Here is a 14,065-nt window from a genome sequence, read left to right on the forward strand (position 1 = left end):
ATGTAGTGCAAGTGATTTCCATTGGAAATTCATGATTTAAACACACTTTGGTTTGGGCGGGGAGGAAGGAAAAGGAAGGGAGAGAGGGAGGGAAAAGAAAAAGCAATAATTACAAATTACTTCATGTGAAATGTCAATATTTTATAAACTATTCACTGACTCGTCAGATATGTGTGGTCACTATGTTAAATACATTTTAGGTCAGGAGTGACTAGGTTGTTTTTCTGTTTCTACATACACCTGTATACCAGTGACACCTGCTTTTGATGACAGTGGCTGCATTCTCCTTTACTGGTTTGATGGGAACTGCCTATGACTATGTGATAAACTTCGATTCCCAAAGTTAAATTCCATATCAATGACTTATCCTCTATTCCTTCTGCATTGACATTTCATCCTGTGGTATCCCCTACTATAGAAGAGTCCAAGTCTCGTTAGGCAAATGCAGGAGTAAGTCTGTATATATCTCCGTTCCTTCACCCCTTTGACAATGTAGGAAAGCATTTTAGCCCATGTTGGTCTCAATTGTTTAACTTTTAGATATTTTCCAGTTTGGGGGGTAGGAACTTCTATACACAAATGTCCCGCAGGTCTTGTCTGCCTGTTGGCCTTAAAAAGAATGGCCCAAGAGATTGTTCTCACTGTTTGGGGTGAAACCCATCAGAAGCAGTAGCTGGAACCCCGCCTTGTGCTGACTGTTAGCTAGCTTGTTCAGTCAATTAGGAAAAATGTGTCACCCTGTAGTTTGCTGTTTTTAGCAAACATTATCAAAGTAATTTTATACTTACTTGGTGAAAGAAAATAATCACACATTAGTAAAATACAAATATTTTTTTATTTTTCTTTTGAGAATTACTGAAGAGCAAATGCACAAAATTTGCATAAAGTTCTGGATAGTTGCCTTTACATGGATACACAGTATTTCCTGAGTAGAAGATATATAGTTCTGTAAAGATCAAGTTTGCATTTCCCATATATTCAATTGCATCTTATGAATCAGATGACATATACTGAGAAATAAAGCAAATAAGCTTCAAAGAATATGTTTGTATTCCATAGACAATTATTACCCTTTTTTTAAAGTGTGTTTTATTGATTATACTATTACAACTGTTCCAATTTTCCCTCTCTGCTCCTTCCCACCAGGTTCCCCCCTTTTTCAGCTGAAGTTCATCAATTCTCTTTTTACCCAACTTCTCATTATTGAAACGAAAGGTCATTTTTAAATTGTGGTATTAAAGGGGGAAAGGTTAAACGTATTTGATCAAAAGAAAAGGGTCCATTCAAGCCCACAGCTAGAGCTGGAGATTTTCATCCTTGGAGTGCTCATAAATTCACAGCTCACTGACCATCAACAAGTGAATAACAGCAATCCCACCTGAGCGTAGATCCACCTGCATACAGGCAATGCCTTGTGCCACCTGGAAAGTAGACCTCTGTTTATCACAACCTCGGTTACAAGCAGAGGCCAGGTAACACTCATTACAAGAACTTAATGTTCTAGAAAATACTGTGCATTTTTTTCTTTATGCGATAGTTTATGCAGGGGGAGCAAATTTTATATGACTCAGTAACAACAGATAACCTCTGCATCTAGTCATAGCTCAGCTGTATTTCTGGGTGTCAAGAGAGTTCGAACTATATGTACAAAAGGCAAGATTTACAGAATTAAATATTTGCACAGCGTACCATATGGTAGGAATGTATGTGCCTCCTGTTCTCATCTCCGTAAGGAAAGTGTTCTATGTATTCTAAGTATAATTTCTCTTTAAAGAGATATCTTGAATTTTTATTATTATAAAAAAAGATCATAAGGATTGAATGAATACTGCATTTTTTTAAAAACCAGGACAGAGAATTTTGTTATTAGTACAGCAGAGGGACGGGAGATTATTTTTCATAGAGATATTGCATGTTACACACATTTATTATACAGCGAGGTTGAAAAGGAAAGCTAGAATGTCATAGAAAAGGGTGTGTGATTCCTGAACAAAAATGATTTCTCTAGAGTGGTCCAGAAGACAGAGTCCAGCAGGGCACAGGCCGTGCAAATCTTTGTGCGTATCTTACTGACACTCCTGGCTCAACCGTGTGGGCCTCAAATGTATCAAATTTCCTCTGATGTCAATATGCACCTAATGTCAGCAAAAGTTAAAATGTGTAATATAGATTAGGCGTTTAAATACCTAGCCCAAAGCAATCATCTGTTTTAAGAGGTTGTAATAGATTTACGCTTTTATCCAATGCTCTTGAAAATCTTTCTTTGAAACCATCCTACCTTTCACTTAAAGAAAAACACAACTTTAGCCCCGGCTGGTGTGACTCAGTGGATTGAGTGCTGGTCTGCAGAACGAGGAGGTCACTGGTTCAGTTCCCAGTCCGGTCACATGCCTGGGTTGTGGTTGGGGGTGTGTGAGAGACAACCAGTCAATGTATCTCTCACACATCAATGTTTGTCTCCCTCCCTCCCCATCTCTCTAAAAATAAATAAATAAGATCTTAAGAAAAATAAAGAAAAATTTTAGCAACTTTATATTTTTATATATTTATGTAATTGGTAAGAATTCAGCGTATCATGACCTCACTAAAATGTTGTATCAATTTAGTAAAGGTCTCTACCATTAAATTTAAATTTAAAATAAGTTAGTAAATACAGTGAGGTTCAGATAACAGTTACTTGGGGCCTACATTTAATAGAAAGAGATGCTGAGAAAATGGAAATTTGAAAAACTCTAAGAGAAAAAAGTAAGAGATAATGCAAAGAGCAGAAGCTCTCAAAATTAAGTTATACTTCTTTCTTCAAGACTTACTGAAATAATGTATGTAAGTCACTTAATAAAAAGTATGGGTTCAATAATTATTATCTATTATTATCAGCAAAAGGATATTAAACTTCAATGTCATCCTTACAATGTTTATATTTTCTTTATTTTCAAGTATTTGTGAACCAAGTGGGTATGACATTCAAGTCTACTTCACCCTGCAGGAAGGCACTTTCTGTATAGCACCCATGAGAAGAGCAACTGTACTCTAAGTAAGAACATAAGGCAAAGTGGGCTGTAATTCTTAAATGGCTCAGGTGAATTGCCAGCAATTACATATCCTGAAAACGAGAAAAGTTGCAAATGTGGCTCAGGTTGGGAATATTGGAGTAAAGGGAGGTACTGCAAAACTAGGGTTGAGCAAAATTTGTAATTCTTTTGATTTTTAAAAAAAGAGTTCAATTATTATAGTATCTCTAGAATTATGACCTTTCCTGTGATTCTTCAATAAAATTCTATAAAAGACTTCTAAGCCCCCCCTTTTTTTATAAGTGGAAGAGGAAAGAAAGGAATGATTCATTGGAAAAATAAAGATTAATTACAAATAATAGTGATTATTAGACATAGTCCATATTAAAACAATGAATAGTTTTGACATTTCAAAGCAACTTTATGGACTTATATTGTTTTGTGTGACCTTCACCAAGATACTGGGGCACTGGGGCAGCTATTACTTTGTCAGTATTTTTACAGATGAGAACATTTGAGGGGAGGGTGGTACAAGGGAACTAAATGGTAATGGAAAAAGAAATACAGTAAAGATGAAAAACTAATACTCGGGGTGCTATATAATTAGCCTCAGATCCTGGAGGAACAAGAGAGAGGCAGGACTTTAACTTGGGCTTTCTGTCCACACCCAGGCTTTCCCCCTCAGACCTCTCTGCTGTCAGAGTCACTGGAGTCCTTTTCATTGTCCAAACTGAAAGGGAGGAGGAGTTCTTTGGACCATGGTCGACAAAGCCAGCCATAATAGTCACACGGACAAGATCTGAAAATGTGGGCTGGACGATGATATTTTTAATTTCAGATGAGACATTAAGGATGACAGTATTAACAATTATTTTACTATGTGGCAGGCATGTATTTTAGCTTATTTAATCCTCAAGTATTATCTATAATGTTGGGTAACAAGGTTCAGAAAGATGAGTTAACCACCTCAAATCCTACAACTAGATGGTGGCGGAGCCAGAAATTGATGCCAGGTCTGTCTAACTCAGTGCTAAACTATAAACACTGTCACCTTATGGGAAAATGCTCCGGAGATGTACCGGAGACCTTGACCACTATTTTTTACATGGACATGTATCACTAATTCTCAAGTGCAGTTGGGTTGGAGTGAGAGTGGGGCTAGAGTTTCACATCAGAATTTTGTGGGGGGGTTTTAATAAAAATAAATTTTTCATTTTGAATAGTTTTAGATTTACAGAAAAGTTACTAAGATAATAGTGTTTCCATATATCCCTGACACACATTTTCCCTTATTATCTTAGTGTGGTATATTGGCAAAATTGTGGGTGTTATTTTGAAAAAACTAATTTAGTATTATAAAATATTTTTTCTTGAGAAATTTAAATTGTACATAGTTTAGACAGCAATAGTAAAGTTTACAAAAACAATCCTCTCTTCCTGTGGGGATACATAGGAGATATCAATTCTATTTCATGTTAGAGACTTCCACCTAGAGCTGAGGGGAAAAGCATCTCCCCTAAAGGGGTGCACCAGAAATAAGGGAGTGAAATGTTTCTACATAATCTAAGGAAACATTAGTTAAAAAGTGAGAAATACTGATTTGGATGTTTATCGAATTTCCAGCTCAGCACAAAGCTAAGAGGGTTAGATAATATAATGAATGCTGGAAGCAGGAGTGGAAAGGATTGAAAGGGAAATTTAATGAGAATGCAGATTATTGAATTTAGGTCTAAAAATCAACTGCATAAGAATGGGATGAGGAAATGTGTGACTGAGAAAAAGAGGTTTAAAGGTGTGGTTCTCAGCCTTGATTCCTCCTTGGAATCATCTGGGAAGCTTCAAAAATACTCAAACCTGGTCCCGCCCACAGAGGTTCTGATTTCAGTGGCCTGGGGTGCAGGCTGACAGCTTTAAAAACTCTCTGGATGACGCTAATGTGCAACCACGGTTTAAAAGCATGTATTTAAAAGTGTTCATTATTGCATTAGTTCTGATTGCATTGGTCTGGGATGGAGTACTTATACTTATTGTTTTTATTATTAAACCATCTTACGTGATTCTAATGGACAGCCAGCGCTGATAGCCTCTGGGATATTAGAAAGTTTAAAACAAGTCAGTGGTTATATTATTTCAAAAATATGTTGTTCATCTGCTTCCAACAAAACAGTAATAGAAGTATGGTATTTACGGCAGAGAAAGTAGCTGCTCCCCACTTTTCCAACTGAAGTAGTACACCCAGTTCTGCCACATTTTAGTGGAACATTTACTAATTGAAATCATCCAGTATGTCAAAAAAAAAAAAAAGGAAAGCCATATCTTCTCTGACACACAATTTAAAAATGACACGATAGTTATCTTTAAATATTTGTAAATGGCTGTTATGGGGAAGAGAAATTAGAATTTTTTTCCTTTCAGTTTCTGAAGGGGAATAATGAAAGGGAGGCAAATTTCAGCTCAGTACGAAAAATAACTTTCTACTAAAAGGGACTTCCTGGATGTCAACATTGGAGATGTCCAGTTGGAAACTGTACAATATCTGCGCTAGGATCTTGGGAAGCATTCCTGTTTACGTGTACCTTCCAACCGTGAATTACCTAGATTGCACTGGCCCTGAAGTCCAAATCCACATGCTGTGTTCTCTTTTTTCTATGTACGTGAGCTACCATTTCACACCAGCGGCAGTAGCTCAGTGCCCTGAGCAGAGCAGGGCCTGAGTAAACGTCAATTGAGTATATGAATGTTGACCCCACACGCCTATATTTTAGCAGTAAACCGAAGGGCACGTGTGTAATGCAGAGTGAAAGCAGGCATTCATTTGTACCAATAAAGATTTATTTTTGACTTTGCTTAAAATATACAACTGCTAATCCAAAAATTAGTTATTTCACTTCACATTATCTGATTATTACAATTTCAGATTACCTTCTCACCTGTCTCGAAGGCAGTTGCATAAAATCGTATCACACACCTGGACCCTCACACCCTCTAGGGCATCCTTCCTCCAGGTTCCCCTCCCCCCTTCTCATCTACCTTCTTCCTCAGACCTCCCTCCAAGTGCTCAGCCCCAGCATACTACAGCAGGGCCTGGCTGTTCATTTCATTCACTCCAGCCACTGCTGATCGCCATGGCTAATCAGATGGTATGACAGTCTGCCCCAATCATTAAGATGACCCAAATTAACAGCCTGGCCATGTCATAGTACATTCATTCCACACACACAGACATGGCTTAAGTGTGAGGCAGAAACTTGGATGTGCTTATTTGTGTTTGCACTGTAACATGCATTATTGATAGTCCTATGCTGCTTCCGCACTTTAAATCTGCAAATGAGAATCATCTGTCAATTATTACAGCCAGAACGGAGATCTAAGGGCAAAAGAGAAAGTGTACATGCACTTTTCCACCGCCGTTTCTTTCTTTTGCCCTTCTCCTTCACAGTTACATTGTAAAGCATCTTAGCTCAACACATTTCTCAGCTTTCTGCCTACAGTGGATACTGAATCAGAATATTTTTATATCCTGAAGAGAAACAAATCTTCCCTAGCCAGGTGAAGAAGGCAGTGCAGGCTCAGAACTGTAATCTGCTGTTGGGAATTCGGTAACCCAACTTCCCTGTGAGTACTGGTCAGTGAAGCTTAGTTCTTAAAAAACACAGGCAGCCTTATCTTAATCACCATTGCAATTGTTGGCACGTTACAGTGCCTGGTGTAAATTATCCCCCAAATATTTGCATTCTTGATAGCCGTTTTCCTACAAGGCATTTAATAAGTAGAGGGTCCTATTACCTGCTAAATGTTAGTATAAATTAACAATCCATTATGCACAATAAGTTTTATAAAACATTTACAGATAGAGATCATGTTTAATTAAAATTAACTTGCATATGAAAGCCAGGCACACTAATGATCTCAATGACCTTTTATTACCTGCAGTCCCTTGTTTTGGCTGGAATGATTGACAGCTTGCTGTTTGGCTACCATGTTGAATTTCAGCTGACAAGACTTTTCATTTTAACTCAATTTGCCCGCCTATCACAAGCTGGTGGCAGTCCAGACCCAAGTCACCCAGCTTTGCCTCAGCAGCTTGCTCTAGTTCTCATTAGTACGCATTTATTCAGTGGAAATTGGAAGACAAATGCTTGAAGGCATGTGAACTAAGTATAGCAAATTAGGTTTAAAGACTGAATATTTATAAGTATATGGAAAGTTTTTTTTTTTTAAATTCTAGAGCAAATTGAGAACTGAGTGCTAGCTTTGGCATAAAAGAAATAAAGATAGAAGGGGGAAGGAAGATTCTAAGAATAACAATACTATAAGCTTTTTCTTTCCATTTTGGAAATATGTAAAATGCCTCTGACAACACCTTATCAAATACCAACCTGGCCTCTCTTTCGTGGAGTGCTTGCACAATGAAGCTTAGCACCTCGTGCGTGAGAAGGGGGAAAAAATGAGGGTCATGTTCAATTGTTGCTTGGTTATCCCTTGGTATGTTTTAAATTGCCTTGTTTGTTCGGCACTAGCACAGAAACAGATGTTGCTCTACCGTGCAGGATAATTTACTGTACCTCCTGGTGCAGCATGGAAGGCCTCCCAGGGCCCAGCTGGTCTGTCAGTGGCACTGGCTGGTGTCTGCTCAACTATGACAACTACAAGTCGAGGCTGCAATTTTTTTGTTGTGCGGTTGTCATTCTTCTCAACATATATCTCTGACTGCACTCGTACTGGGCTGGTGGAGAAGCTGCTGGCTTTTGTGCCTGTATGTGGCAACACAGAGCCGTGGAAGCCCCACTCTCCGTTGTTAATAATAATGCAACTCATTACTTCTGTCGTCTAATGATTATCGGCATGATCGCTCAGAGCAAGAGCCAGCCTCGCCTTGCACACATAACTGGTACTGGAAGGTAAAACAGATTTGTCATTTACGATCTGACCGCTAAGCCACACTTTGTGCTCCATTATTGTGATTAACTTCTGCATAAGAGATGCTCGCCCAATTGTTATTTGTGATACTGCAGTGGGCGCAAGCTGCTCTGCTTCCCGCGAGCGCGTCAGCCAATCGGATGTGACCGTGTTATTTGGACCGGTAAATGCCTGCCCTGTCACAGCAGCCACCCCATAGTTATTTAGCCTTTGTATTCCTTCCTCCCACACCTCTACTGGAGTTGGTGGGGAAACGGTGCTGCTACATATGTCAGCTACCATTTCACACCACAAGCTAAAATGATGCTGTGCTGTTGTTGACCCAACAGACCCGGCAGCCGTACAGGGGAAGCCGGCCCTCGATTTTTACCATAGAAATGTTGGTCGCTGGTGTCCTGCCAGCTTAAATCCATTGTGTCAGGTGCCTTGTGGCTATCTGCAGTAGAGTCCTTGTTCCAAAACCAAAGTTCTTTTCTGGACTCATCATCAACAAACCGTTTCAACTCGGCTTGATTATAATAACGAAGTCAGTCCAAAAGAATATGCATAGCCTCACTGTACATCACATTGAATCACCACACTGGCCACACCTAGCTGACCGCAGCCTCATTTCTTTAGACAAATGCATGCCCAGGGAAAACACCTCCTGGGAGAAGGCACCCAAAGCTACTGGATAGTGCTATGCAAGCCGTGCCTAGATTTAAATGTTAGTGAAATAGTATTCATTTTTGTTTTATGGCTGATGGGAGCCCCCACTGACCAGTCTGCTTCTATAATCTGATAGTGAGTAGCCATGTTTCAGAGCTTTGCTGAACACTAGGGAACTGGGCTCTGTGTGTGTGTCTGTGATTGTACATTGCACACCACAACCAACCATGTGTTACCATGGGAAGGGGGCAAATACTCAGTTTGGAGCTCTCTTTCACATCACTGATTAGAAAGAATCAAGCTTTATATTCCAGGACCCATTCACGCTGGTGAAAACATAGTCAGTTTTGATTATGAAGGCAGAGATGCAGACCTAGACAGGAGCTACATGCTGATATGCATGCTATCAGAATGATTTATGCAAATTATGCATATTATTCCCAAAGGAATTCCTCCTCAAACTGCCAGGATAAATTGCCGGAAATTAGCCATAAAATCTGTCGTGCTAGGAGCAAAAGGTGAAGGCCACTGGGAAAGCAAGGACATTCAGCTTCTGGAATCTTCCAGGTTATGATGGTGGCTGTTATTTTCCCTGGATGCAAAGGAAATAGAGTTTTCTTCTGAATCCTATAAAAGTATTTCTCCTTTGAAATTTTTCCAGCAAATGCTGACTCACATTTTATTTACAGCTGGCATAAAAGACTTTAAGTGTTAAGCTGTCTCAGAAAGCACCACTACAATCACTTTACTATTAACTGCCTAAGTGGTTATTAAATGTCTCAGCCTGGCTTTAAAGGCATAGCTGTTCTGTAGGCTGGTGAACTAACCCACCAGCAGTTGTTTAACAGGGATATGGTTTTAATTTACAATGGGTGTACCCATAACACAACGTTTCTCTCTTGCAAACTATTCTTTCCTACAAAAAATCCTCACTAATGACTTTCTGCCCCAGCACAGCACTGTTTGTTGCTCCCTGTCTGTGAAATGCCAGGCCACAGCTGTCTCACCCACCCCCTTCCCACTCCAGTCCTGCAAAGCCACCATCTCAGCACTTAGTGAATCTGATTAGGAAAGCTATTGGTGATGAGCTTTAATGGCAAATTGTGGGCACTCCCCAGGACCTGTCATAGTTTAAGAAGCTGTTGCTTCTTTTCCTTCAGAAAGCGCCGTTCTCGAGGCTTTACGACTATGTTCGTTTTCGTCCATCATACGCTTCATCGAAGAGGAACTGACTCTACCCTCAGAGACCCAGGACTACCTTCTGCGAAAGGGAGACTTGCTAGCCATCTTTCCTCCAATCATGCACTATGACCCTGAAATCTTTGAAGCTCCAGAGGTAAATAAATGTTGAACTGGTCACTGCTACTTCTTAGATATTGCAAGCCCATTCTTCTTCCTCATGAGCTCTTTCTATCTCTTTCTTTTACCACCTTGCTTCAGACAGGATGTGAGACACTTTGATGACTTCTGTTTTTCCTCCAATGGGAAAATGTTCCTATTCACTGAAGTGCTTCCTAGGATCTCTCCTTCAAAGTTTTTGTAACCCGTAAATAGGAATACTGTGATGAGACTCAATGCTACTGTCTTCCAATGAAATGGACATTGTACCTAGGCCATCATTACCTTTAGGGCATATATAGGTTTTGCTTGGCAGAGAATTATTGAAAACCATAAAAGGCAAGCTACTGACAGGCGGCTTAGAGGATAAACAATGATGATGATTTTGCCAAGTCTTTCCAGAATGAGGTTTATTTCCCAAAGTCAAATACCTTCATGGTCATAGTTAAGCCCATATACTTTTTCACCTCTTACTAAAGATATGTGCTCCTTCTTGATCAGTTAGGATGTATTATGAACTTGAGATTGTAAAGCTGCTGCTCACGGGTGAAGCTCTGAGGGTAATTGTGTCATCTCCTTGTATTTCCCTCCCCCCCCCCCAAAGCTGGAGTTAATGAATATCAAAGACTGGAAATTAATCCACCCTGGCTCATCCCTTAATACCACTTCAGAGGTTCACCACCTGCATGCAAATTAAATGCAGTCATATTCTGCCTGTGCGTCTCATGAAGTAATGCTGTTGCTGCAGTGGGTTTTGTATATAAAAGGCCATTTTTCAAAGGGGATCTCTGTGCTCCTTTGGAGCAGTTCAAACGCTGGACCACTTTTAAACCCAGTTGCCTAAGTGAGTTTTCATGCAGCCAGGCTAGATTAAAATATTGTTGAATTTTGGAAACCAAAGAGAAGAAGACAACTTCAAATACAATGAGATAGTGAGTACTGATTTCATTAGCAAGACAAAATTTTTTAGGCGAGCGAGAAAGTATATATGGTTTCTATGTGTTTCAGAAGAAGGGGCATTAAATGAGTGATGAGAGCAAGTCGGAAGTGAGGTGTTAGTGAGTGAATGAGCATTTCCCGACAACAAGCTTTATTTCTACATTGGTAAATATCAAAATTTTCAAACCCAAGTAGTCAGTAAGTAGGGAAAATAAATAATTAATATTTGAAAAAATATTTTAAAACTTTAAAAGTGCTTTATTTTTAGCCATAATTTTTAATGTATTTAACATTATTATTTTCATTATATGATTATTCCGGTAGTCATTAAGTTTACTATTCATGTCATGATAATAAAACCAACAAATACTCAACAAATGTTTGCCAAATCACCACTGCTTTTGTGGTACTGTTCTTTGGGTTCCTCCTATCCTCCACTCCTGCCCCTGCCCCGGTGATTAAAAAAAAGACCATAAATTATACTTTCAGGAATTGAAAAATCAAAGTTAAATATTGAACATGTCCTGATTTATATTTATGTTCTGGTATTTCTATAAAATACTAATGAGCAATGTCCAAACTTCACCTAACAAATTGACCAATCCTAATAGTAATCGGAAGGGTTGGCCTCATGCTAAACCCGTGGAAGATCAAAATCCCAGTATTGTGAATGCTGGTTTAGCATCACTGGGGTAGCTCTAACTTAAGTTGATAAGCACTTTCTATTATTTACTGGGCTTAACATTAGTCAATTATGCCTGACTAATGTGAAAATTAACTAGCTAATTCTTTGCCATAGTATTGTTTTCTTGAAATTAGTTGTGGAATGCTAGTAATTATAGTTCAGAACCATTTTCACATGATTTGGCAAGGTCCTATGTAATCATTCTATAAACATTTACTAAGCATTTACCACTGTCAGGCATATAAATTGATTCCTTTTTTTCTTAACAACTTAGGATGGCAATAAGATGCTATAGACGCTCATATAACAGATGCCCACCCAAAACAACGATGCACTGACAGTAAAGAAGGCACATCTGTCCTTGACCACTCGTTGCAAAGAGCCCTGGCTCATCAGACGCCCTTATTTTCCATTTCCTTTCTTTGGTACACTGCGTAGCTTGAATGGGACGACGGGCCTTAGGTATAGAAAACAGACAATTGCTGTTGGGTCAAAAATATGAAGAAGACTAACTCCAGATATCAGTATTGTTATTCTCAGAGCACCAAGACAGTGAAGAGCCTTAGGAGGACATAGGTTCTCCCAAGCTAACAAGGCATGGTTTCGGGTTGTTCATGTTCCAGAGACCCTAGAATATTACATTCCAAAACGGGCCATGGTTCTCCTTCACATATCTCTCTGTTCCTGAATGTCCCTCCCAAGAATCATTCATCCTTGATTACCTCTTCTTTGGCAGCGTCCCTGATTCCCACCTTATTCCTAGAGAACTTGCCATTGCCCACTCTGTGCCCCGTGTGTGCCTTTCGTTTATTTTTTGGTATGGTCCACACCACATGGTATTTTGCAATTACTTGTTTACTTCTCTGTGCTTCCATACGCTACAAGCTCAGTGCCTCGCACACAGGAGGGTGTCCTTAGGCGGTGAGCAAACAAGGGGATGCTGGGGTGGATGAAGGTACTGAAAGTGAAAATATGCTCCAGTTAACATTTTAAATCACCCCAGATATTGCACACTCATCTATGTCCAGGGCCTAAAGAGATGAAGTGGCTTGTGTGGAAACATAGCAATACTATCTGGAGTAGTGAGAACTGTGGCAAAAGGAGATCTCAGGAGCCATCTTACTGAGTCCATTCAGCTACTTCTGAGCGAATCCTCAGCTCTTACAAGCATGTAGGCCTGGTATGGCCAAGTCAGTTTCTTTTTAACTCTAAAAACGTGTTTCTAAGTGAAGCTTAGAATAGAATTTTCAAATGTTTGGAAAAAATAAAGTTTAAAACACAATGTTGGCTAAACAAAAGGTGTGTGTTTACCTAACCTAACCTAACTGAATCTATAAGCTACCGACATGTAACCTCTGTGTTATGAATTATTTTCCTGAATATTTGTTGCTTAGCTTATTGTAACGTAGCTGCTCAGGTGGTTCTTGCCTGTGTGAGAAAACAAATTGGCAGTAATATTTAAAACAATGAGAGAGAGCAAAGAAAACATCCCTTCCCAATTCTTTCTTCCTCTTTCTCTGTTGGTCTAAATAGTATCCAAGAATATCCCAGGGGTGTCAAAGTCATTTTCACCTGCAGCCACATTAGCCTTCAAAGGGCTGAATGTAATTTTAGGGCTGTTGCAGGGTAAAAACAAGATAAAACAAAGTGGAGGGCCGGGTTTGGCCCGCAGGCCTTCTGTTTGCCACCTGTGCGATAAATTAGCTAGGAATGGATAGCTCTTTAAATTTTTCCGAAGGCTTCCTCAAATTTATATCTATTACCAGACATAATTTAAGCACTGGCTCTCAAAGAATTGGTTAATGGTGATGATTTCTTTTGTGCCAAAATGCAAAGCTGGAGCTATCAAAAAGATCAAATCTATTGTGTTTTTTTCCTATGGCCAGAAGTGATATGGTATAAAGGGAGGCCTAGGGAGGTCCATATGGAAGAAACAGCAAACATTTAAGATGATAACAGATTATCATAACCATGTAGCCTCCTAAACTAAGAAAACAGTGAAACAACAAAGTAATTATAAAGCCATTGAAGTACCCATTACAGCTCTGAAGTTCAAAGGCCTCTAAATAATTTTTGTCTATATTTCAAACTGGAATAGAGTTGCGCCCCTAGTATATTTCAAGGAAACAAATGTATGGTGCATATCTACTCTTCAAAAAGCACGTGGATGGGCATGATGGGTGACACAGAAATAAAAAGCTCTGTCCTTAAGAGCTTATGGTTTAGGGGCTTGGCCTTATCACATGGTGATCTCATAGCCAAATGTTTCATTTTGACAGGGTTTCTGCCACACCAGTAAACTGCTATACCTACTCTTTGGAACCAGCTGGTAGACCAGCACTCTGAAAGCCCCGAGTTTGTCAGTTTTTACAGTGTAAATAATCCTACCTTGGCTGATTTCATGTAACCAACTTGAAGACGCTAAACATGGAGTTGAAAAGAGACATGCACACTTGTTTGAGCCAGTACAAGCTGGCTATAGCACACCACTGGTTGGAACCTGGGTTGTGGAGATAAAAGGGGA

General features: G+C 39.4%; 1 protein-coding gene across 1 annotated transcript in view; it reads left to right on the forward strand.

Annotated features, from left to right (window-relative positions):
* The window catches only part of CYP7B1 (cytochrome P450 family 7 subfamily B member 1), a 162,276-nt gene that overhangs the window by 140,322 nt on the left and 7,889 nt on the right, over positions 1-14,065 (forward strand). Inside the window, exon 5 of the mRNA XM_024572295.3 lies at positions 9,740-9,915. Within this exon, the coding sequence (XP_024428063.2) occupies positions 9,740-9,915 (176 nt within the window). The remainder of the gene's footprint in view (positions 1-9,739; positions 9,916-14,065) is intronic.

This window comes from Desmodus rotundus, chromosome 8 (genome assembly GCF_022682495.2).
Source record: "Desmodus rotundus isolate HL8 chromosome 8, HLdesRot8A.1, whole genome shotgun sequence".
In the NCBI taxonomy this organism is placed as follows: Eukaryota; Metazoa; Chordata; class Mammalia; order Chiroptera; family Phyllostomidae; genus Desmodus; species Desmodus rotundus.